The sequence below is a fragment of the Rhinoraja longicauda genome, chromosome 37 (assembly GCF_053455715.1).
Source record: "Rhinoraja longicauda isolate Sanriku21f chromosome 37, sRhiLon1.1, whole genome shotgun sequence".
Classification (NCBI taxonomy): Eukaryota; Metazoa; Chordata; class Chondrichthyes; order Rajiformes; family Arhynchobatidae; genus Rhinoraja; species Rhinoraja longicauda.
In genome coordinates this window covers 8,563,858-8,586,854 of record NC_135989.1, presented here as the reverse complement: position 1 = coordinate 8,586,854, position 22,997 = coordinate 8,563,858, and the positions used below count along the sequence as shown (strand labels likewise).

General features: G+C 52.4%; 1 protein-coding gene across 1 annotated transcript in view; it reads left to right on the top strand.

The window, feature by feature from the left end:
* Positions 1–19,325, top strand: part of LOC144610667 (adhesion G protein-coupled receptor E3-like) — a 51,307-nt gene extending 31,982 nt beyond the window's left edge. Inside the window, exons 12-19 of the mRNA XM_078429537.1 lie at positions 5,724–5,915; positions 7,198–7,433; positions 9,157–9,223; positions 10,088–10,179; positions 12,617–12,785; positions 13,726–13,812; positions 14,894–14,980; positions 16,585–19,325. Of these exons, the coding sequence (XP_078285663.1) occupies positions 5,724–5,915; positions 7,198–7,433; positions 9,157–9,223; positions 10,088–10,179; positions 12,617–12,785; positions 13,726–13,812; positions 14,894–14,980; positions 16,585–16,590 (936 nt within the window). The 3' untranslated portion in view covers positions 16,591–19,325. The remainder of the gene's footprint in view (positions 1–5,723; positions 5,916–7,197; positions 7,434–9,156; positions 9,224–10,087; positions 10,180–12,616; positions 12,786–13,725; positions 13,813–14,893; positions 14,981–16,584) is intronic.
* Positions 19,326–22,997: the final 3,672 nt, after the last annotated feature.

Below are 22,997 nucleotides of genomic sequence, written 5' to 3'. Positions count from 1 at the left end.
GCAGTGGTGTATAGAAGTCGGATCCGGGCCACAAAGTGCGGTCCGAACCCAAACGCCTGCAGAGTCCTCACCAGATACTCGTGATCCACCCTGTCGAAAGCCTTCTCCTGGTCAAGGGAGAGAAAGGCAGTGGGTACACCGGTCTCCTGAGCCAGGTAGACCAGGTCCCGGACCAGATGGATATTGTCCTGGATGGACCGGCCCGGGACTGTGTAAGACTGGTCAGGGTGGATCACTTGGGCCAGCACTGGGCCCAGACGGTTGGCCATTGCCTTAGCAAAGACCTTGTAATCGGTACAGAGGAGGGAGACCGGGCGCCAGTTCTTTAGTAGGCGGAGATCACCCTTCTTGGGCAGAAGGACCACTACAGCCCTCCGCCAAGACAGGGGCATCTCCCCGGTCGCCAGGCTCTCCCTCAGGACCATGGTGTAGTCCTCCCCCAGGGTCCCCCAGAAAGTGCGGAGGAACTCTGCTGTCAGGCCGTCCAGGCCAGGGGATTTGCCCCTTTGAATCTGATGGAGGGCCGCGGTCAGATCGTCTAGTGTCAGGGGGGCGTCCAGGCACTCGGCACCCTCCGGGCCGACCGTGGTTAGACCTTCCCACAGATCACTGCACTCGTCCACGCCGGAGCTATCCGGTGAAAACAAGGTCCCATAAAAGGAACGAACCGCCGCGTTGATGTCTTCTGGTTCGGTGACGGGGGAGTCATCGTCAGCGAGCAGCTCCACTAAATGCTGACGGACTCCCCGCCACTTCTCCAGCGAGTAGAAGAAGGGTGAACCGCGGTCCAAATCGTGGAGCATTTGGATCCGCGACCTCACATACGCGCCTCGGGATTGCTGTAACTGCAGCTCCTTCAGCGCGTCCTTCTTCTCCTGGTATTCCCTCCAGAGGGTCGGGTCCCCACCGGTCTGACTTAGACGCGAATCCAAATCGAGTAGCTCACTCCCGAGCTGTCTGACCTTGGAATCGCGTCTCTTGGTAGACCCCCTAGTGTACTCCTGACAGAAACGCCGGATGTGGGCCTTGCCCACGTCCCACCATAGCCGCAGGGAGTGAAATCCTCCCCTCTTCCCCTTCCAAGTGGTCCAGAACCTCACAAACGAGTCCCGGAAGCGGCGATCCTCCAGCAGCCGGTTGTTAAAGTGCCAGTACGCGGACCCTCCCCTCGTGCGCAGCGGGGTAAACTCCGCCCACACCAGGTGGTGGTCCGAGCAAGGCATCGGCCGCATGGAGGCCGCCGAGACGCGGGAGACGTACGCCCGAGAAATGTACAGGCGGTCAATGCGAGAACCACCCCCCTCTGACCTCCTGGAGAAGGCACTGGAGTCGGGGTGGAGGTTCCTCCAGGTGTCTACCAAGTCAAAGGAGCCCACGAGCTCCTTCAACTTCTTCACCGACTCCTGGCCGCGCTGGATACCGGAACGGTCTCCTTCCTCGAGGGTACAGTTGAAATCTCCCCCGAGGATCACGCAGTCGCCAGGGTCGATGGAGCTCAAAAGGGTAGACACCTCCCGGAACAGGCACGTCTGCAACACGGCGGGCTTGGGGGCGTACACGTTGACAAAATGCAACGGCACGCCATCCAGGCGCACGGCCAGGTGAAGCAAGCGGCCTGGCACCAATTCCTGGACCTTTAGGATTTCTGGCCGGAAATTCGGGGCCAGCAAAATGGCCACCCCACTGGAAATGGAGCTGAGGTGGCTCATGAAGACCTCACCACTCCACTCCAGGAGCCAGGTGGACTCGTCTCCTGGGATGGTGTGGGTTTCCTGCAGGAAGCTCACCGCATATTTCCCATCCCTCAGGGTTGAGAGATGGTTAAACCTGCGGAGAGGCCCCCTGCTGCCATTGATGTTATAACTGGCTATGGTGATCGCCATGTCAGGAGTACACTAGATCCCCTCACCAGTCCCCTGGTCACTGACAGCAGAGTCGCCTTTGCCGCTACGGACCCTAGATGGATTGGCAGTGCGTTTCACCTTCCGGATCTTGGCAACAAGGGACGCTCTACTGGTCCCTCTACCCTCAGCAGGAACGACGCTGCTCTGGGCCTCGGCGTCCTTTTCCAGGTCGTCCAAGAAAGACCTGAGCTGACGCCGGTCGTTCCCCTTCACCCCCATCCCTCCCTTCACCCCCGTCCCTCCCTTCACCCCCGTCCCTCCCTTTCCCCTCCCCTTCCTTCTGAGGATGAGGTTCAGGGAGCTGGTGACCCCTTGTAAGTTCGGCCACCGGAGGGAGGCCAGTTTGGGCCGATGTTGGGCTCCTTCGGTGGCCGCGATGAACTCGCGGATCTCCTCCACTGGAATGAGAGGAGTGGCGTCGGGGGCAGCGAGAACATCCATTGACTCATTGCCCGAGGAGTCCTCTTCCACCCCCCCACTGCAGATGGAGTCACCGTTCCCATCCTTGGACACACCTTCTGTGCTTGAGACTCCCGCCCCACCCTGTGCAGCGGTTGCCTCTTCCCCACCCTCTGGTCTCACCTCCACCTCAGTCCCCACCGTGGGGCCAGTGGCAGAGGGGCCTTCCTCGAGTGTACCTGGGCAGTCAAGACCATTGACAGTGGGGTCTATCCCTCCACCAGTTGGGCCCAGAGTGGACTCTGGTGCCCCAGACTCAGGGAGTCCCTCTGGAGACAGGTCCTGCGGGAGAGAAGGGCTGGTTTCCCCTTCCCCCTCCCCCCCTACTATCCCTAACTCCGCAGGCGTGTTCTGCACCTCGTCCTGGGTGGGTTGCTCCTGGGCTTCCTCGGGTGCATGAATTGGGATTCCCTCCCCAACAGGAATCTCTCCCTGCTCCATTACACCCGAGTGGTCCCCATCACCACCCTCCCCAGAAACCCCTTCAGAGCATGGAACCGGGGCCTGAACCAGAGGGCAGGAGTCATCCTCCACCACAGCACTCCCCACCCCACTGGAAGATTCCCCTATGTCCCCCTTCTGCTCCTCCCTGGAGAGATTCCTCCTTCTTTTTTTCGAAGGGGAGGAGCTCACAGACTCTGGGGTCACCTGAGCAACCCTAGTCTGCGGCTCCCCCTCCTCCCGCCCAATCCCCTCCGCCCCTGGCTGGATTATGGGGCTTGCGGACTCCCTAACGGGAGGTGACGGGATGGGTGGCAAAGTCTTATCCCCGGGGGGTTTGTTCCCCAGGTGCCTTATCTTCTTCGTCACCTTGCTCCCCTTCTTTTGACCCTCCCCATCCCCATGGTTCCCTGGCTCAACTACAGGGGGAGTGGGAGTGGGGGGGGGAGGGGGGTTAGTGGCACCGGAGGCGGAGGCCTCCGCCCGGGATTTGGGGCAATTCCTCCGAATATGCCCCACTTCCTTGCAGGCGTGGCACCTCGGGCGGTCCGATGTCCAGAAGATGGTGAAGTCTCGCCCATCCTGCTGGACACAGAAGCGCCCGTCGACCACCTCCTCCCGGTCCAGCAACATTGTCAACTGGCGCCGGAGGGAGAGAACGTGCTGCAAGTCCTTCCTGCGGAACCCCATGGGTATTGGGGTGATGTCGGTGAGGATCTTCCCCAGGGTATGAAGGTGGGGAAGGAGGGCCTCGTTCTTGATGCAAGGCGGGACGTTGGATAGGACCACCCGCTGCGCGGTGGACCCCAGGGGCTCGACCTGTAGGAAAAGTCCACCCACTGTGACCCCTTTACATACAGTCGCGTTCACCCCCTCAACGGACTCCAGAAAGAACACGCCCTTCCCAAACATTTTTCCCACATACACAATGCCTACAGGCTTGGCTGCCGCTGCCACAGCAGCCGCGCAGTCCTCCAGGTTCATTTGGGGGGGCAAGTAGCACCTGACCCCATGTTCAAAGGGTAGGTTCCTCATGGGGAACCGGGCCCCCAGAGGAGCAGCCGAAGCAGCTGAAGCAGCCGCCTTAGCATAACTCCCCGAAGGCCCCGATCCCCCAGAACGCTGACCCTGCATGGTATCAGGCACTACAGTGAAACAAAAACACTGATACACAAAGACAAAGACAATCCAAAAGGCACGGGGCCAAGTCCAAACACACAAACAAGTGTAGAACAGTTCAAGGGAGGGAGGCGAGTGGTGTTGCCTCAAACGTCAATAATGGCGGCTCCCACTAAAAACTGCTGCGTCACGGCCTCTTGGCCCGGGTATCTCGGCTCTCCTGCGTTCCCTGGTGAGCTGCAGACTTTCTCAAGCAATCCCCGCTGGTCTTCGCTGCTCCTGCAGCAACGAAAGGGATTCACCTGCAGTCTGTTATTGTTGGAAGCCTATCTCTGATAGAGAGGAGGCTCCTTCAGCTCCAGGTCTCAAGGCCACAGAAGAAGGTCGAGGGTGTAGAAAAACTCCCACACCACACGAAAACCAGACCCGTCCGGTCAGTAGCGACGAGGCAGTGTGGGGGGGGGGGGGGTTGTTCTGGACGCAGGTGTATCAGTCCAGACAGGTTTTTCTCCCCCTTTTTGTGCGCCACAGTTTCCTGGCAGGTTGCCAGCCTCAGTAGTGGGAGCTGAGCAGTCAATTGATAACACCGCTCGCAGCCCCAAAACACACAGAAACCTTTTAAAAAGATTTCTGTAGCGTCGCAGCGATACCCAAAGATGTTTAGAGTACCGCTGTACCTCCTCCGAATTCCAAAAGATGTTTAGAGCTCACTCGTTCGAGTGATTGAGACAGAGCTCCGTAGCACCACACCTGAGCTTGGTGGGGATGACCGTGTTGAAGGCGGAGCTATAGTCAATGAATATATCAATCCGGGTCAATATGAGTCAATCCGGGTTTCCGAGATCACAGGCACCCACTGGGTGAAATTATTCCTCAAATCCTCCCCAAACCTCACACCCTTTCTCCTCCACCGATACCCTCTATTTTTAGATGCCTGTGCTGTGGTATAAAGTTCCTCATTATCTACTTCATCTACACCCTTCCCATTCAAAATTTATGTACCTTAATCAAGTACAATCAACCTTACGGGAGGAATCAAGAAATGAGGGACATGGGTTTAAGGTGAGAGGGGAAAAAATTAATGGGAACCTGAGGAGCAGCATTTTCACACAGTGGGAGGCAGGTATGTGAAAGGAGTTGAGACAGGTCTAATGGCAACGTTTAAAAGATGTTGGACAGATGTTTGGACTCAAAGGTTCTTGAATGAGGGGTTGAATGGGAAGCATTCTAGAACACAATGAATGGTGTTCCAGAGGTTGAATGGGCCTGGCCCAGAGCTCCAGCCTGTTGTCCCTGGAGACACCACGAGTATCAGAGCCTCAGGACATCAGGGAGACAGGGGTTCCTGATCACAAAGGAATTGATGGTCAATGTTCTGGAACATGATGGGTCAGTGCCTGTAGATCTAGAACCCAAGGGGACCCCGACCAGACCTGCATCATGTTGCCAATGAACACTTTGGGGGTATCAGATCCCCAGGACATCAGGGTTGGTGAATACGAAGGAATTGATGGTTGGCGTTCTAGAACACGATGAGTTGGTGCCTGGGATCTGGAACCCAATGGGACCTGGCCCAGAGCTCCAGCCTGTTGTCAATGGACACTCTGGGAGTATCAGAGCCCCAGGACAACAAGGTTGGTGGATACGAGGGAATTGATGGTTGGTGTTCGAGAACACGATGAGTTGGTACCTGGAAATCGAGCGCTCGCGGAGACCAGGCACAGACTCCATCGTGTTGTCCCTGGAGACCCTGCCGCTGCTGTGGTGTGAACGTTGTGTCCCACATTGTGCCCGCTGCAGGATGCCTTGCCCTTGGAGGTGATCACCTACATCTGCCTGATCGTCTCTCTGCTGTGTCTCGCCGCCTCCATCGCCATCTTTCTCAAATGCAGCTCTATCCAGAACGCCAACACCACCGTTCACAAGCACCTGAGCTTCACCCTCTTCCTCGCACAGTTTGTCTTCCTGATAGGAATGAGGATTAAACACAAGGTGAGAAATCCAAGCTGCAGCTTCAAATTCTCAGCCCTCTCCTGAACCTTGACCTTATCTACACCTCTCATAATTTCACATACTTCTTTCAGATCTCCCCTCAGCCTCCAAGTATTGCTTCAGAGAAAATAGTACATTTGCTCAACTTCACCTTTATGGAACAACTCTCTAATCCAGGCGGTGTCCTGGTGAACATTTTCTGCATCCTCTTCACATCCTTCTAGTCATAGACTTGGTTGAATTACAGATTTATTTAATTAATAGACCAAGTGAACCTGTTGGGCCCAAACCTCTCCTGCAGTGTTGCAGCACCCTCTCCTCCCCCACCCCCTCCCTTCTTCCCCCCTCCTCTACCCCCCCCCCTCCGTCCTCTCCCCCTCTTCCCCCCCCCCCCCACTCCCTCTCCCCCTCCACTCCTTCCCCCTCCCTCCCCCCTCTCCCTCCCCCTTTCCCCTCCCCCAGCTCCATCCCCCTCAACCCCACTTATCCTCCCTCCTCCCCCCCTCCCTCCCTAGGAGATAGATTTAAACTTTAAAATGTGAATAACTTAAACAATATAACACCGATTTCAATAAAGCTTCTTCCATTAGCACCAAAGGGATGACAGTGAGTAAGGTGGGCCTAAAATTGTTGCGCTACGGTGTACTGTTTTGGCTGTAGTTCGGGAACCAACAAACAAACAAATGAGAGTTTTAGTATATAGATTGGTGGGGTTGAAGTTCACGCCCAGGGTCCAAGTCCAGCAGTTAACCCATTCTGCTTGGCTGCTGGTTATCAACAGAAATGTGCAATTTAATTACACCACTGGACCTTGCTGGAGATATTGGGACCCCGGACTCTTGCAGAGCTCCAAATTCACCATTCCAAACTAGGTTTAGTTTAGTTTAGAGATACAGCTGGGAAACGGGCCCTTTGGCCCAACAAATCTACGCCGACTAGCGAACCCCCACACACTATACTACACACTCGGAACAATTTACAATCTTTTCCTACCCTCACCAATTAACTTACAAACCTGTACGTCTTTGGAGTGTGGGAGGAAACTGGAGAATGTACAAACTCCTTATAGACAGCACCTGTAGTCAGGATCTCTAGGCAGGCAGCGACTCTACCGCTGTGCCATTGTGCCACCCTAATACTTAGTCACATGTACAGTGATAATCGTTTCTCTGGGTATCTGTGTGTGTGTGCCTCTGCCCCTCTGGCCATTCCTACCGGTCTATGACCCACTCTGCTACCACCCAGTGCTGCCCATTAACCCGGCTGTTGCCTTTTTCTCTAGGTGGTGTGCGGTCTGATTGCAGGCTGTTTGCATTACCTCTTTCTCACCGTCTTCGCCTGGATGTTCCTGGAGAGTTTGCAGCTTTTCATCATGTCCAGACACCTCACCGTCACAAACTACACTCGCACGCACGTCATCAAACGAAAATACCTCTACGTTTCCAGCTACGGCGTGCCTGCTGTGATAGTCGTGATCTCAGTGGCAATAAACCCCAAAGGTTACGGATCGGAAAATCAGTGAGTAACAACTTATGGACAGGACGGCGGGATACGGGCCAAACGCTGGCACGTGGGACTAGGGTGGATGGGGCAGCTTGGTCAGCATCAAAGATACTAGAGGAACAAGATGGACCACTCCGTTGAAATCGCCTAAACTGAAGTGTAGTACGCAACGGAGCGTAACGTCCGCCATTTTAGTAAGCAAAACCCGCTGTTCGCTTTGCCTCTCGCAGTGTCATCAGTGTTTTGGGGGAACAGTATGTGTGATGATGCCATTAAAATGCAGAAGATATCTCATCTATCAATTCACAGATTTTTGTTATTTCTTTTTAAATGTTTCTGCAAGTTCTGCCTACTAAAATGGCGCCATGACGTACTACGGTTTTTAGGGTCGAGTGGTCTATCTTGCTCTATTATCTTTGGTCAGCATGAGCAAGTGGGGCCGAACGGCCTGTTTCATTGCTGTATGACTATGCCTCTGATAGGAAAATGGCACAGTTCTACAGCCTACTTATCCCGACACAGGGAGAGACCATTTGGTCCATTGGATCCATGCAAGCTCCCAGCAGACCGATCCCATCAGACCCATTGCCCCTCTCCTTATCTCCCTCCCTGCATCTTATTCTCTCAGCAAATCTTTCCCCACCCACCTACACTGAGGGGGAATTCACCGTAGATCAAGTCATCTCCCCTTCATCTTTGGGGATGGGAACAAACCAGAGCATAGAGTCACAGAGTGATACAGTGTGGAAACAGGCCCTTCAGCCCAACTTGCCCAACATGTCCCAGCTACACTAGTCCCACCTGAAACTTGGTCCATAACCCTCCAAACCTGTCCTATCCATGTATCTGTCTAACTGTTTCGTAATCATTGAGATAGTCCCAGCCTCAACTACCTCCTCTGGCAGCTTGTTCCATACACCCACCACCCTTTGTGTGAAAAGGTTACGCCGCAGATTCCTTTAAAATCTTTTCCCCTTAACCTTCAACCTTCGTCTTCTGGTTCTCGATTCCCACGCAGGTCATGGTGAGAACGTATATACACCGTACAGACAGCACCCGTAGTCGGGATGGAACCCGGGTCTCCGGCACTGTATTCGCTGTAAGGCAGCAACTCTACCGCTGTGCCACTGTGCCAGCCTGATCCAAAAGGCTCTTAAATGCAATCCAAGTAGAAATAAAAAAAGTTATGTGAGAGATTTTGCTGAGACTACAACTCCCAGAATCCTAAGCCCCAGAATTGCAGACATGGAAACACAGAGCATTTAGTGAAGTGCCAGAGACATACAGGGTTTGTCCAATGCCATGGCCTGTGGTGACGTTTCTGGTTGTCAGGGTGGCACGGTGGCGCAGCGGTAGAGTTGCTGCCTCACAGCGCCAGAGACCCGGGTTCGATCCCGACTACGGGTGCTGTCTGTACGATGTATATACGTTCTTCCCATGACCTGCGTGGGTTTTCGCCGAGTTCTTCGGTTTCATCCCACACTCCAAAGACGTACAGGTTTGGAGGTTAATTGGCCTGGTTTTAAATGTAAAATTGTCCCTAGTGTGTGTAGGATAGTGTTAATGTGCGGGGATCGTGGGTCGGTGCGGACTCGGTGGGCCGAAGGGCCCGTTTCCGCGCTGTATCTCTAAACTAAACTAAACGATACTAAACAGTAACCCTGTGTGTGTCAGTGCCTTCCACAAGTACTTCATGAGCCGAGTGAGAGTCAGTAACAAAACTCTTTGCTCCTCACAGCTGTTGGCTGAGCCTGGAGCGGGGCTTCCGCTGGGGTTTCCTGGGGCCGGTCTGCCTGGTGATCGTGGTAAGCTTCCCTCCCCCCCCAACCCAACAACACCTCACTAAACGCTCCGCTGCGTGCGGCTGGTGGCAACTCTATCTCAGTGGTTCACCAGAATGCTGCCTGCAATAGAGGGGATTAGCTACAAGGAGAAGTTGGACAGATTTGGATGGTTATCCCTGCATTGCTGGAGGTTGAGGGGAGAACTAACAGAAGTACATGAAATTAAGAGAGGCATAGATAGATAGGGTAGACAGTCAGAACCTTTTCTCAAAGTGGAAATGTCAAAGACTAGAGGACGTAGCTTAAGGTAGACACAAAATGCTGGAGTAACTCAGCGGGTCAGGCAGCATCTCAGGAGAGAAGGAATGGGTGACGTTTCGGTACGAGACCCTTATTCTCGCCCCAAAATGTCACCCATTCCTTCTCTCCTGAGATGCTGCCTGACCCGCTGAGTTACTCCAGCATTTTGTATCTACCTTCCATTTTAACCAGCATCTGCAGTTTTTTTTACCTACACATAGATTCAGATGTAAGGGGCTAAATTTAAAGGAGATGAGTGGGTTAAGTTTTTTTGCACATAGAGTGGTGGGTGCCTGGAACGCGCTGCCAGGGGTGATGGTGGAGGCAGATAAGGTAGTGGTGTTTAAGAGGGGTTTAGATAGGCACAGGATATGTGGGGAATGGAGATACGAGAGAAGAAGGTTGCCGGGGAGAGGTGAGGGCCGGCAGAGTCTCGGACAGAGGGAGAAAGGGTGACGGGGAGCGCCATGGAGTGGTGAGGGGAGAGTGGGTGGCAGCGGGCGAGAAGGGAAGGCACCGGAGGGAATTGTGTATGGGATGTGGAGGATGTCATCCTCAGCAGACTCTGTTTCTCCCCCTCTCCAGGTCAACACCGTGCTGCTAGCTTGGACGCTCGGCCTGCTGAGGAAACATTTTGCCTCACGCAACAAGGAAGTGTCGAAGCTCAAAGAAACCAGGTACGTGGAGCAGAGAACATTGAACTGTACAGCCCAGCAACAGGCCCTTTAGCCCACGATCACGTGCTGACCACGATCAACGTTGCAACTCATCCCATCTGCCTGCATGTGGTCCACATCTCTCCATCCTCAGCCTGTTCAAGAGCCTGTCTGAATGTCTCTTAAATATGACCTTTCTTCAGACTTCTTCTGCTTCTTGCGTTTGAGGCAGCAGAAGTTATGAAGCTGCTTCTGCTGTCACTGTTTGTTGTCATTCGCCTGACTGAGGTCAGTTGACAGGGCTCACCACGGGGAGGTCGACATCATGAGCCTCAGACTGAAGAAGGAACGTCACCCATTCCTTTTCTCCAGACATGCTGTCTGACCAACTGAGTTACTCCAGCATTTTGTGTCTACTTTCAATTTAAACCAGCATCTACAGTTTTTTTTCCCGATTAAACTTCCCCCCCTTACACTTTAAACCTATGCCCTCTAGCATTTACACAGAAACATAGAAAATAGGTGCAGGAGTAGGCCATTTGGCCCTTCGAGGCTGCACCGCCATTCAATATGATCATGGCTGATCATCCAGCTCAGTAACCTGTACCTGCCTTCTCTCCATACCCCCTGATCCCTTTAGCCACAAGGGCCACATCTAACTCCCTCTTAAATATAGCCAATGAACTGGCCTCAACTACCTTCTGAGAGAATTCCACAGACTCACCACTCTCTGTGTGAAGAAATGTTTGACCTTTCCTCCTGCGACTAAATCTCTACCCACCTTATGTGTAGGAATGAACTGCAGATGCTGGTTTAAATTGAAGACCGACAGAAAATACTGGAGTAACTCAGTGGGACAGGCAGCATCTTTGGAGAGAAGGAATGGGCGACGTCACCCATTTCTTCTCTCCAATGATGTGACCTGTCCCGCTGAGTTACTCCAGCATTTTCTGTCTACCTTATCTTTGCCTCTCATAATTTTACGTTTTTCTTTCGCTCATCCCTCAGCCTCAGTCGTTCTGGGGAACACAATCCAAGTTTGTCCAACCTCGCCTTACTTCTAAAACTCTCTGATCCAGCCAACATTCTGGTGAACCTCTCAAATCTCCTTTAACTTTCACCCTCTGAGCGTCAAGCCATGCCCTTTGCGATTTGCACCCTGAGAAAAAAATCCATCTTCCTTATTTACGCCCCTCATCTATACACGAAATCTGTCATTTGTTTGTTCCTGAACTACAGCCAAAACGGTACACGATAGCCTGACAATTTTAGGCCCATCCTACTCACCGTCGTCCCTTTGGCGCTAATGGATGAGGTTTCACTGAAAACGGTTATATTTTAAAAGTTATTCATGTTTTAAAGTATAAATCAATCTCCTAAGGAGGGAGGGAGGAAGGTGGAGTGAAGGGGGGAGGAGGATAAGGTGGTTGAGGGGGATGGAGTGAGGGGGAGGGGGAGGAGTGAGGGGGAGGAGTGAGGGGGAGGGGGTGGAGGGAGGGGGGTAGTGGAGGAGGGATGGGGAGGAGGGAGGGAGGGATGGAGGGAGGGGGCAGGGAGGGGAGTGGGGGAGGGTGCTGCACCAATGCAGGAGAGATCTGGGCCCAATGGGTCCACTTGGTCTAGTAAATTTAAATACTTTTCATCAGATCACCCCTTAGCCTCCGACATTCTGGAGAAGGCAATCCCAAGTTTTTCCAAACTTTCCTTGTAGCTCAAACTCTCTAATCCAGGCAGCGTTCTGGTGAATCTTTTCTGCACCCTCTCCCCATCCACCACAACCTTCCTGTGATCTGGTGACCAGAAATGCAGGCAACGGTCGAAATATGATCGCTGGTGACTGGATGGGCTGGGAGACAGCAGGGTCCCAGGGTGGGTCTCTGTCCAAGGTGCTGATCTCTGACCACGGTGACAATGGAAGTGGCAAGGGAAGCTGGATGAGTTTACAGATCCAGCGGGGAATCAGGCCCTTCGGCCCACCGACTCCGTGCTGGCCATTGACCACCCGTTCACACTAGTTCTATGTGATCCCACTTTCTCATCACTCCCTGCACACTGGGGGAAATTTGCAGAGGGCAATTAACCTATCAACCCACACGTCTTTGGAGTGAGGGAGGATACCGGAGCACCTGGAGGAAACCCACGTGGTCACAGGGAGAATGTTCAAACTCCACACAGGCAGCAGCCAAGGTCAGCATTGAACCCGAGTCTCTGGCGCTGGGAGGCAGCCCCTCAAGTCAGGATCAATTTCTTCACGATGATGTTCTGATTGATCTGCACAGGAACAGGCCCTTCGGCCCACAATATCTGCGCCATCAGGTTAGTATTTGAAAGATGCACTGATTTTATAACGTGCTGTGGGATGTTCAGAATGCCCCAAGAGTATGAACGATCCCAAATGGAAGGAGTTTATTCATACGATGTTTCCATTGACCTGCTCTGCTTCTCTCCTTGTGTACAGAACCCTGACCCTCAAGGCTGCCGCACGGCTGCTAGTTTTGGGAACCACTTGGCTCTTGGGAATATTCCAGTTGAATGAGAGCACCCTGGCGATGTCCTACTTGTTCACCATCATCAACAGCCTGCAGGGGCTGTTTGTTTTCCTCATTTACTGCGTCTTCAACCGCCAGGTGAGGAGAAGCTCCGCAGAGAAACCTTCCCTCCTCTGATGCTGCGCTCTGCACTCTGACACGGCTGTGGTCAATATTCACCAGGTTAATCCCCGGGATGGCAGGACTGTCATATGAGGAAAGATTGGAAAGACTGGGCTTGTATTCACTGGAGTTTACAAGGATGAGAGGGGATCTTATTGAAACGTATAAAATTATAAAAGGACTGGACAAGTTAGATGCAGGAAAAATGTTCCCAATGTTGGGGGAGTCCAGAAGTAGGGACCACACAGTCTAAGAATAAAGGGGAGGCCATTTAAAACTGAGATGAGAAAAAAACTTTTTCACCCAGAGAGTTGTGAATTTGTGGAATTCTCTGCTACAGAGGGCAGTGGAGGCCAATTCACTGGATGAATTTAAAAGAGCATTAGAGCTAGTGGAATCAAGTGATATGGGGAGTAGGCAGGCACAGGTTACTGATTGTGAATGATCAGCCATGATCACAATGAATGGCGATTGCTGGCTCGAAGGGCCAAATGGCCTCAGCTAGCACCTATTTTCTATGTATCTATGTTAACATTTAGACAAATACTTGACTTGCCAAGGCGTAGAAGGTTACAGGTAAAAGTGTGGGTAAATGGGATCAGTATTGATGGTTCCTTGATTGTCAGCACGGAGAGGATGGGCCGAAGGGCCTGTTTCTCTGCTGAACAACTCTGTGACTGGAGAGAGATGCAGAGAATCATGACCCTGTGAGAGAAAATGGCGGACAGGCCAACCCAACAGAGCTGGTGAGAAGAGGAGGCATCTTGGAAACTCGCTCCTGAGCGAGTGATCCCATGGAGATGCTAATGGCAGAAGCCACTGGGTAAGTGTAAACTCTCACTTGAATGTGGGACAAAAGCGCGTTGAACGGTTGGAAGTTTTCTCCATGTGTTGAAATATTCCCATTTTGTCGAAGGTGACTACTGAATGCCGGAAATGGTTGGACAGAAAGCACAAGCATTTCACCACTGAATCCTCACAGATTCAGATGACCTCGACTGAGGTAAGAGGATTTGTCCAGAAACACAGAAATCCTCAGCAGGTCAGGCAGCGTCCGTGGAGAGAGAACGACTCCAGTCGATGATCTCACGTCAAACCTGCTCCTCTGGAAGGAAGGTGGAAGGAAGGCTCATCCACCTGAAACATCAACTCTGTTCCTCTCTCCACATCTGAACTTTTCAGGGCTCGTCCTCACAATGTGAACGATGAGGCAGTGCAGTGTAGGCTCACGACATTGTTCCCTGGGATGGCGGGACTGTCATATGAGGAAAGATTGAAAAGACTGGGCTTGTATTCACTGGAGTTTAGAAGGATGAAAGGGGATCTTATAGAAACGTATAAAATTATAAAAGGACTGGACAAGCTAGATGCAGGAAAAATGTTCCCAATGTTGGGCGAGTCCAGAACCAGGGGCCACAGTCTTAGAATAAAGGGGAGGCCATTTAAAACTGAGATGAGAAAAAACATTTTCACCCAGAGAGTTGTGAATTTGTGGAATTCTCTGCCACAGAGGGCAGTGGAGGCCAATTCACTGGATGAATTTAAAAGAGAGTTAGAGCTAGTGGAATCAAATGATATGGGGAGAAGGCAGGTACAGGTTAGTCATTGTGAATGATCAGCCATGATCACAATGAATGGTGATTGCTGGCTCGAAGGGCCAAATGGCCTCAGCCAGCACCTATTTTCTATGTATCTATGTTAACATTTAGACAAACACTTGATTTGCCAGGCGTAGAAGGCTACAGGCCAAGTGTGGGTAAATGGGATCAGTACTGATGGTTGCTTGATTGTCAGCACGGAGAGGATGGGCCGAAGGGCCTGTTTCTCTGCTGAACAACTCTGTGACTGAAGAGAGATGCAGAGAATCACGACCCTGTGAGAGAAAATGGCGGACAGGCCAACCCAACAGAGCTGGTGAGAAGAGGAGGCATCTTGGAGACTCGCTCCTGAGCGAGTGATCCCATAGAGATGCTAATGGCAGAAGCCACTGGATAAGTTTAAACTCTCACTTGACTGTGGGACAAAAGCGCGTTGAACGGTTGGAAGTTTTCTCCATGTGTTGAAATATTCCTATTTTGTCGAAGGTGACTATTGAATGCCGGAAATGGTTGGACAGGAAGCACATGCATTTCACCACCGAATCCTCACAGATTCAGATGACCTCGACTGAGGTAAGACGCTTTGTCCGGAAACACAGAAATCCTCAGCAGGTCAGGCAGCGCCCGTGGAGAGAGAACGACTCCAGTCGATGATCTCACGTCAAACCTGCTCCTCTGGAAGGAAGGTGGAAGGAAGGCTCATCCACCTGAAACATCAACTCTGTTCCTCTCTCCACATCTGAACTTTTCAGGGCTCGTCCTCACAATGTGAACGATGAGGCAGTGCAGCGTAGGCTCACGAGATTGATCCCTGGGATGGCGGGACTGTCATATGAGGAAAGATTGGAAAGACTGGGCTTGTATTCACTGGAGTTTAGAAGGATGAAAGGGGATCTTATAGAAACGTATAAAATTATAAAAGGACTAGACAAGCTAGATGCAGGAAAAATGTTCCCATCTTAGAATAAAGGGGAAGCCATTTAAAACTGAGGTGAGAAGGAACTTTTTCACCCAGAGTTATGAATTTGTGGAATTCTCTGTCACAGAGGGCAATGGAGGTCAAATTACTGGATGGATTTAAGAGAGAGTTAGATAGAGCTCAAGGGGCCAGTGGAATCAAGGGATATGGGGAGAAGGCAGGCATGGGTTATTGATTGTGGACGATCAGCAATGATCACAATGAATGGTGGTGCTAGCTCGAAGGGCCGAATGGCCCCCTCCACATATTTTCTATGTTTCTATGGAATCCGCAGTGGTGGAAGTTTATGTTAAATGTTATTTTATGTGGCTATGTGTCTTGTTGCATTTCACTGTGTATGGCTGTATGGTAACTCAAATTTCACTGTGCCTTAATTGGCACATGTGACAATAAATTGATTTTGAAATCTTGAACATTCAAAGACGGGCTGATCAGTGGCAAGTGATTCATAAATTCAGAAGATATAGGAGCAGATAGGGCCATTCGGCCCATCAAGTCTACTCAGTCATTCAATTGTGGCTGATCTACTTTTCCCTCTCAATCTCGTTCTCCTGCCTTCTCCCCATAACCCCTGATAGGCTTAGGGGGGCTGACCAGGTCCTGGCTATGGTCAGGTTCCCAACTCAGCTATAGACCAGACCCCTGAAGACAGAGGGAGATTTTCTGCCTCCACTCGGCTATCTGCTGCCCTCTGCTGGAGTCTGAAACCCGGATGACTATCAATAACAATGCTGTTTGTTCCTCTGGCTGGGAGTGGCATCCATAGGCTCCTGGCAAGGTGCCCCAGCCCTTCCCCATCCTCGCCCCTCCTCACCCAAGTGGGTGACAGTGTCTGACAGACTATTGCAGGCTACTGCAGGTGATGGACACAGTGTGGTCCTTGCTCCCATTCCATCCCTCCTGCTGTCCCTGATGACCCAGACGGGACATTGTCCACCTGGTAGAACAGACAGCACCGTGGACAGAGGATCCTCACATTCTATATCTATCTACAGCACTGTCTACATCCCTCGTTTCCCTTTATCCTGACTATTCTAAAGAAGGGTCTCGACCTGAAACGTCACCCATTCCTTCTCTCCAGAGATGGTGCCTGAGTTACTCCAACATTTTGTGTCCATTTCAGGTCCATGTGGTTGGTCTCAACTGTGTGTTGATTGGAGCGAGATAATTCATTGCAATCTCATTTTGTTTTATCCAGACATAAAACGATGTAAACGGAAGGTTTCAAGACTCAAGGACATGATTTATCTCAGTGGATTTTCCTCCTTTCATGCTCTCTCTGTCGCTCCCCACCTCGCTCGTGCTTCCCACTCCGAAAATTATGTGTTGAAGTCGCACTCCAGAGCTGGGGGGATTTGCGTTTCAGGCCAGCTCGCTTCTCTTCACCAGGCCTAGAATGTGGCTGGAGACATCCGAATTTGCTGAGCCTTCTGAGGAAGTCAAGGTGTTTAGTTTAGAGATACAGTGTGGAAACAGGGCCTTCAGTCCACCGGGTCCACGCCGGCCAGTGACCCCCGCACATTAACACGATCCTACACACACACACGGGACAATTTTTACATTTATACCAAGCCAATTAGCCTACAAACCTGTACGTCTTTGGAGTGTGAGAGGAAACCGAAGCTCTCGGAGAAAACCCACGCAGGTCACTCTCCATACGTACAAACTCCATACAGACGGCACCCGTAGTCGGGATCGAACCCTGATCTCCGATGCTGCATTTGCTGTAATGCAGCAACTCTACCGCTGCACCACCGTATTGATGTGCTGTCTTAGCCACATTTAATGTCCATGCATGCATGGACACACATGCACACGCAAACGCAGCCAGCCCTGAAGCACAAGTACAGCAGAGAGACACACACTCACATTCACACACTCGTACACGGACACACACTCACACCCACAGGTACGCACACATACACGCATGCACACGGACTCACAAACACAGAGATCCCTGAAGCACAGGTACAGCAGAGAGAGATACATACACACACAGACACACACACCCATACACACACACACACACACTCATACACGCATGCACACGCACTCACAAACGCAGACAGCCGTGGTTGTCAGTGTGCTTGATCAGGGCGATTCAATGATGATATTTACATCTGGGAACGTGATGCTCTCCCCCATCTCCACTTCAGCTTCATTGAGACAGACTGGGCCATGTACCTCAACCCAGCCCCTCAGGTCCACCACCAGCTGATTCCATCTGCTGACATTGAGTGAGCGGTTACTGTATAATTTAACGTTTTCAAGTGCATCTATGAATATGAGTCTGTAAAGGAATGATATTTGCTGCTTTTTTTCTGTGCGTGTGATTACCAATCTGTTTTTTGCTAATTTTTCGATTTGCCCAGCAGTCCTCTATTATAAGGAGTCCCTGTTTCCCTTGAGTGAAGGAGACTGAGAGGTGACTCTTATACAGAGTTTTGTGAAACCATAAGGGGTGCAGATAAAGTGGTTGGGTATAATCTTGTTCCCATGGTCGGGGAGTGTAAAACTAGAGATTTAAGGTGAGAGAGAAGAGATTTAAAGGGGACATGAGGCACAATTTTTTCACACAGAGTGGTGAGTTTAATAATTGAGCTGTCAGAGGAGGTGGCAAGGGCAGTTATAATTCCAACATTTAAGAAACATTTGGACAGGTTTTTGGGTGGAAAATGTTTAGAGGGACATGGGCCAAATGCAGGCACATGGGACTAACTCAGAATGACATCTTGGTTGGTTTAGACGTGTTGTGCTAAAGACACTGCGATGTACAAGTCTAGGATTGTATTATTTTGCTTATTTACTATTGAGGTGTGCCACTGTGGAGCCAACATGGTTGAGATCATCTCTGGTTAATGTGAGACACCAGATTTGGACTCTTAAATTTAAGTTTTGGTTTATCATTGTCTTGTGCACCATGGTGGCGGTGAAAAGCTTTGTTTTGCATGGTATCCAAACAGATCGGATATACCATACACAAATACAGTCAATGGAAGTACAATAGGTAGAGCAAAGGAGAAGATACAGAGTGCAGAATATAATTCTCAGCATTATAAGGCAACACTTGACCTTACTGGAAATGTTGCAGATACAGGTATGGAGCTGTGTATATGTACAGCTCACACATGTACACATACAGTACACACACATGTACCAGATATAAAACTCCGGCAAAAGATCGGTACAGCACTTGTCACGTGCACACTTCATGTACATGCACGCATGGACACACAAGCACACGCACACAAAAACGCAGACAGCCCTGAAGCACAAGTACAGCAGAGAGACACACAGATACACACGCGCGCACACACTGACACACACACTCATACGCACACACTCATGCATGGACACACGCGCACACACACTCACACCCACATGTACGTGCACGCGCACACATACGCATGCACATGCACTCCCAGACACAGAGCCCTGAAGCACAAGAACAGCAGAGAGACACGGACACACATGCCCATACATGCACACACACATACACACGCACACACTCATACGCACATGCACACACAAACGCAAACAGTCCTGAAGCACAAGTACAGCGCACACACACATGGACACACAAGCACATGCACTCACAAACGCAGACAGTCCTGAAGCACAAGTACAGCGCACGCACACACATGGACACACGCGCGCACACTCACTCACACACTTGTACACACATACTTACACACTCACGCACACAATCACCACTGACGGTTTTGAGGCCATTTTTAGCTTGGTTTTGACTGGCTAACTCAGCACTGGTGGAACCAATACCACACCTTATCCACCTCTATTTTGGTGACAGTGAACCTTTATAAACAGAACCAACATGAAGGAGCTTCTTGCTTTATTTGCCTTCATAACAATTGTACAAAAACTATACTGAAATTATATTTTTTATTGCAAATATACAAATGATTGTTTCTTTACAAAGGAGGCTATGCTTGAAAATGATTGTATTGTTGATCAAAATTCATTTAATTAAACTATCTTGATGAATAAATCTTTATGCATCTACAATGCCATGCTGAAGAATAAATGAGATCTTAAACTTCGATAAAGAATGGAGATGATCAGATATTTCTCCCATCAGTCCCATCCAGAGGCATCACTGCTGTGAGTTTAGAGAAACAGTGCGGAAACAGGCCCTTCTGGCCCACCGAGTCCCCACCGACCAACAATACCCGCACATTAACACACACTAGGGACAATTTACACTTATACCAAGCCAATTAACCTACAAACTTGTACTTCTTTGGAATGTGGGAGGAGACCGAAGATCATGCAGGTCACAGGGAGAATGTACAAACTCCGTACAGACAGCACCCGTAGTTGGGTTCGAACCAAGGTCTCTGGGTCTGCAATGGCTGTAAGGCAGTAACTCGACAGCTGCGCCACTTTGGGTAGTTTTAAAGCGGAGTTTGACAGATTCTTGATTAGTAAGTGTATCAAAGGTTATGGGGAGAAGGCAGGAGAATGGGATTGAGAGGAAAGGATAGGTCAGCCATGATTGAATGGCAAAGTAGACTCAATGGGCCGAATGGCCTAATTCTGCCCCTGAGACTTATGAACTTATGAACACACTCCATGGCTTTGCGTCAAAAAGTTAAAAAAATATTAATTACGCAAATTTGGTTAGTAGAAAGTGGCGCTGTGGTAGGACCATCTTATCAAGCAGTAAAGTAGGTGCCCTTGAATTCCTTATGACAGGGGTGTTGGTGTCTCAGTTAAGCATCTTGTTCCAATGTGGTTGTCCATCAGTCTGAAGAAGGGTCTCGAGTCGAAATGTCACCTATTCCTTCTCTCCTGCGATGCTGCCTGTCCCGCTGAGTTACCCCAGCATTTTGTGTCTACGGTTTAAAGCAGCATCTGCAGTTCCTTTCTCCGCATTGTGCCAATGTGGTTCTGTGGTCCATGCTGAGAAACAGCCAGCAGTTGTACAAATCACCACCAGGTGGCAGCTGTGGTTTCATCAGGCATTGCATGAAGACCTACCTTGCCATTCCAAATGAATTCCCCAATTTTAGGTAACTTCTAACAACCCCTCCCTCCTCTCATTTCTCTCCCAAACTCCCCTCACTTCCTCCCCCCTCCCCTGTGCCCCACAAACCCCCCTCAATTCCTCCCCCCACATTTAATTCCTTCGTCTAAATCGTTAATGTATATTGTAAATAACTGGTATTTATTTCACAAAATGCTGGAGTAACTCAGCGGGTCATGCAGCATCTCAGGAAAGAAGGAATGGGTGACGTTTCGGGTCGAGACCCTTCTTCAGACTGAGGTCCTAGCCCTGAGCCTTGCCTGCCATTCTGAAGAGGACCTGTTAATTCAGCATTTTGTGAATAAATACCTTCGATTTGTACCAGCATCTGCAGTTATTTTCTTACACTGTTGCTCCACTGCGATTTCTCCTCAAGGTATGTCTACTTTGAAGAAGTTCTCCTCTCTTCGACGAGAGTTTAGCAACATGCTCTCTCGCTGCCTCCCCTCTGTGATTTCTCCTGCCCTCCAGCTCAACGACTACATTTTGACCCAGACTCGCTACCACAGCCTCATCTGCTTTCTTGGGACTTGCCTGCACCTCCATCTTCTGCCTCGGTGTTTCCAGCTCCGTTTCCAGACCTCCCAACCTGGACTACCGGCTCCAACAGTCTATCTGCCCCTTTTCAGAACAGTTTTCCTTCCGTGCCCTGCGTTGTACCCTGGCTGGGATGCGCTGGCACCAGCAGGCCCTCTCTCTGACTCTCCCACAGCTCCGGGCCTCTCTAACCCACACCTGCAAAGGAGCCCCAACTGTACTTCAGCCTACGCCGGATCCACGCCCTCAGCACTCGATTCCTCGCCTACCTGGACTCCACCAAGGTTCGCAAACTCACCCGCCTCCAGACCGCTGCCTCCACCGACACTCCTCGGCAGCGACTCGATCGCCCGAAGGCCCGGAGCTCCACCGCTGGTCCGCACCGCCGGCCAGCACACCACGAGGCAGAGGCCCGCGACGCCATTGCTGCCACCAGGTGCAGTACCGCTCCTCACCGCCTCCCCGGCCAGTCCCAGGCCCGGACCACCGAAGCTGCCGCTGCCTCCGACCTCCGCCTCGTCCCCAGGGCCTCTGCCGCCAACATTCCCGACCTCTTCATCACCGCCCACGCCCTCCCCGGCCATCCGCTGACTGGGCCGACCGCCACTTACCCGGGCTCCAGGTCCTCGCGGGCCTCCCCCAGCGACCGTTTCGATCCACACCGCTCCACCGCCCGGCAGCAGGTCGCAGCCGTCGCTGTCCCCGGCCCCCGGGACCAACAACAGGCCGCAGCTCCACCTGGCCCACACACACCGCTGGGCCCACAGACACCGCGCTGGGCCCACACACACCGCACTGGGCCCACACACACCGCTGGGCCCACACACACCGCTGGGCCCACACACACACCACTGGGCCCACAGACACCGCGCTGGGCCCACAGACTACGCGCTGGACCCACACACACACACCGCGCTGGGCCCACACACACACACCGCGCTGGACCCACACACACACACCGCGCTGGGCCCACAGACACCGCACTGGGCCCACAGACACCGCGCTGGGCCCACAGACACACACCGCGCTGGGCCCACACACACCGCGCTGGGCCCACACACACATCGCGCTGGGCCCACAGACACACACCGCGCTGGGCCCACACACACACACCGCGCTGGGCTCACACACACACACCGCGCTGGGCCCACACACACATCGCGCTGGGCCCACAGACACACACCGCGCTGGGCCCACACACTTACACCGCGCTGGGCCCACACACACACACCGCGCTGGGCCCACACACACCGCGCTGGGCCCACACACACACCGCGCTGGGCCCACACACACACCGCTGGGCCCACACACACACACCGCGCTGGGCCCACACACACCGCGCTGGGCCCACACACACCGCTGGGCCCACACACACCGCGCTGGGCCCACACACACACACCGCGCTGGGCCCACACACACCGCGCTGGGCCCACACACACCGCTGGGCCCACACACACACCGCTGGGCCCACACACACACACCGCGCTGGGCCCACACACACCGCGCTGGGCCCACACACACCGCTGGGCCCACACACACCGCGCTGGGCCCACACACACCGCGCTGGGCCCACAGACACCGCTGGGCCCACACACACACACCGCGCTGGGCCCACACACACACACACCGCGCTGGGCCCACACACACCGCTGGGCCCACACACACCGCTGGGCCCACACACACCGCTGGGCCCACACACACCGCTGGGCCCACACACACCGCACTGGGCCCACACACACCGCTGGGCCCACACACACCTCTGGGCCCACACACACCGCTGGGCCCACACACACCGCGCTGGACCCTCACACACCGCGCTGAACCCACACACACCGCTGGGCCCACACACACCGCTGGGCCCACACACACCGCTGGGCCCACACACACACCGCGCTGGACCCACACACACCGCGCTGAACCCACACACACCGCTGGGCCCACACACACCGCTGGGCCCACACACACCGCTGGGCCCACACACACACCGCGCTGGACCCACACACACCGCTGGGCCCACACACACCGCT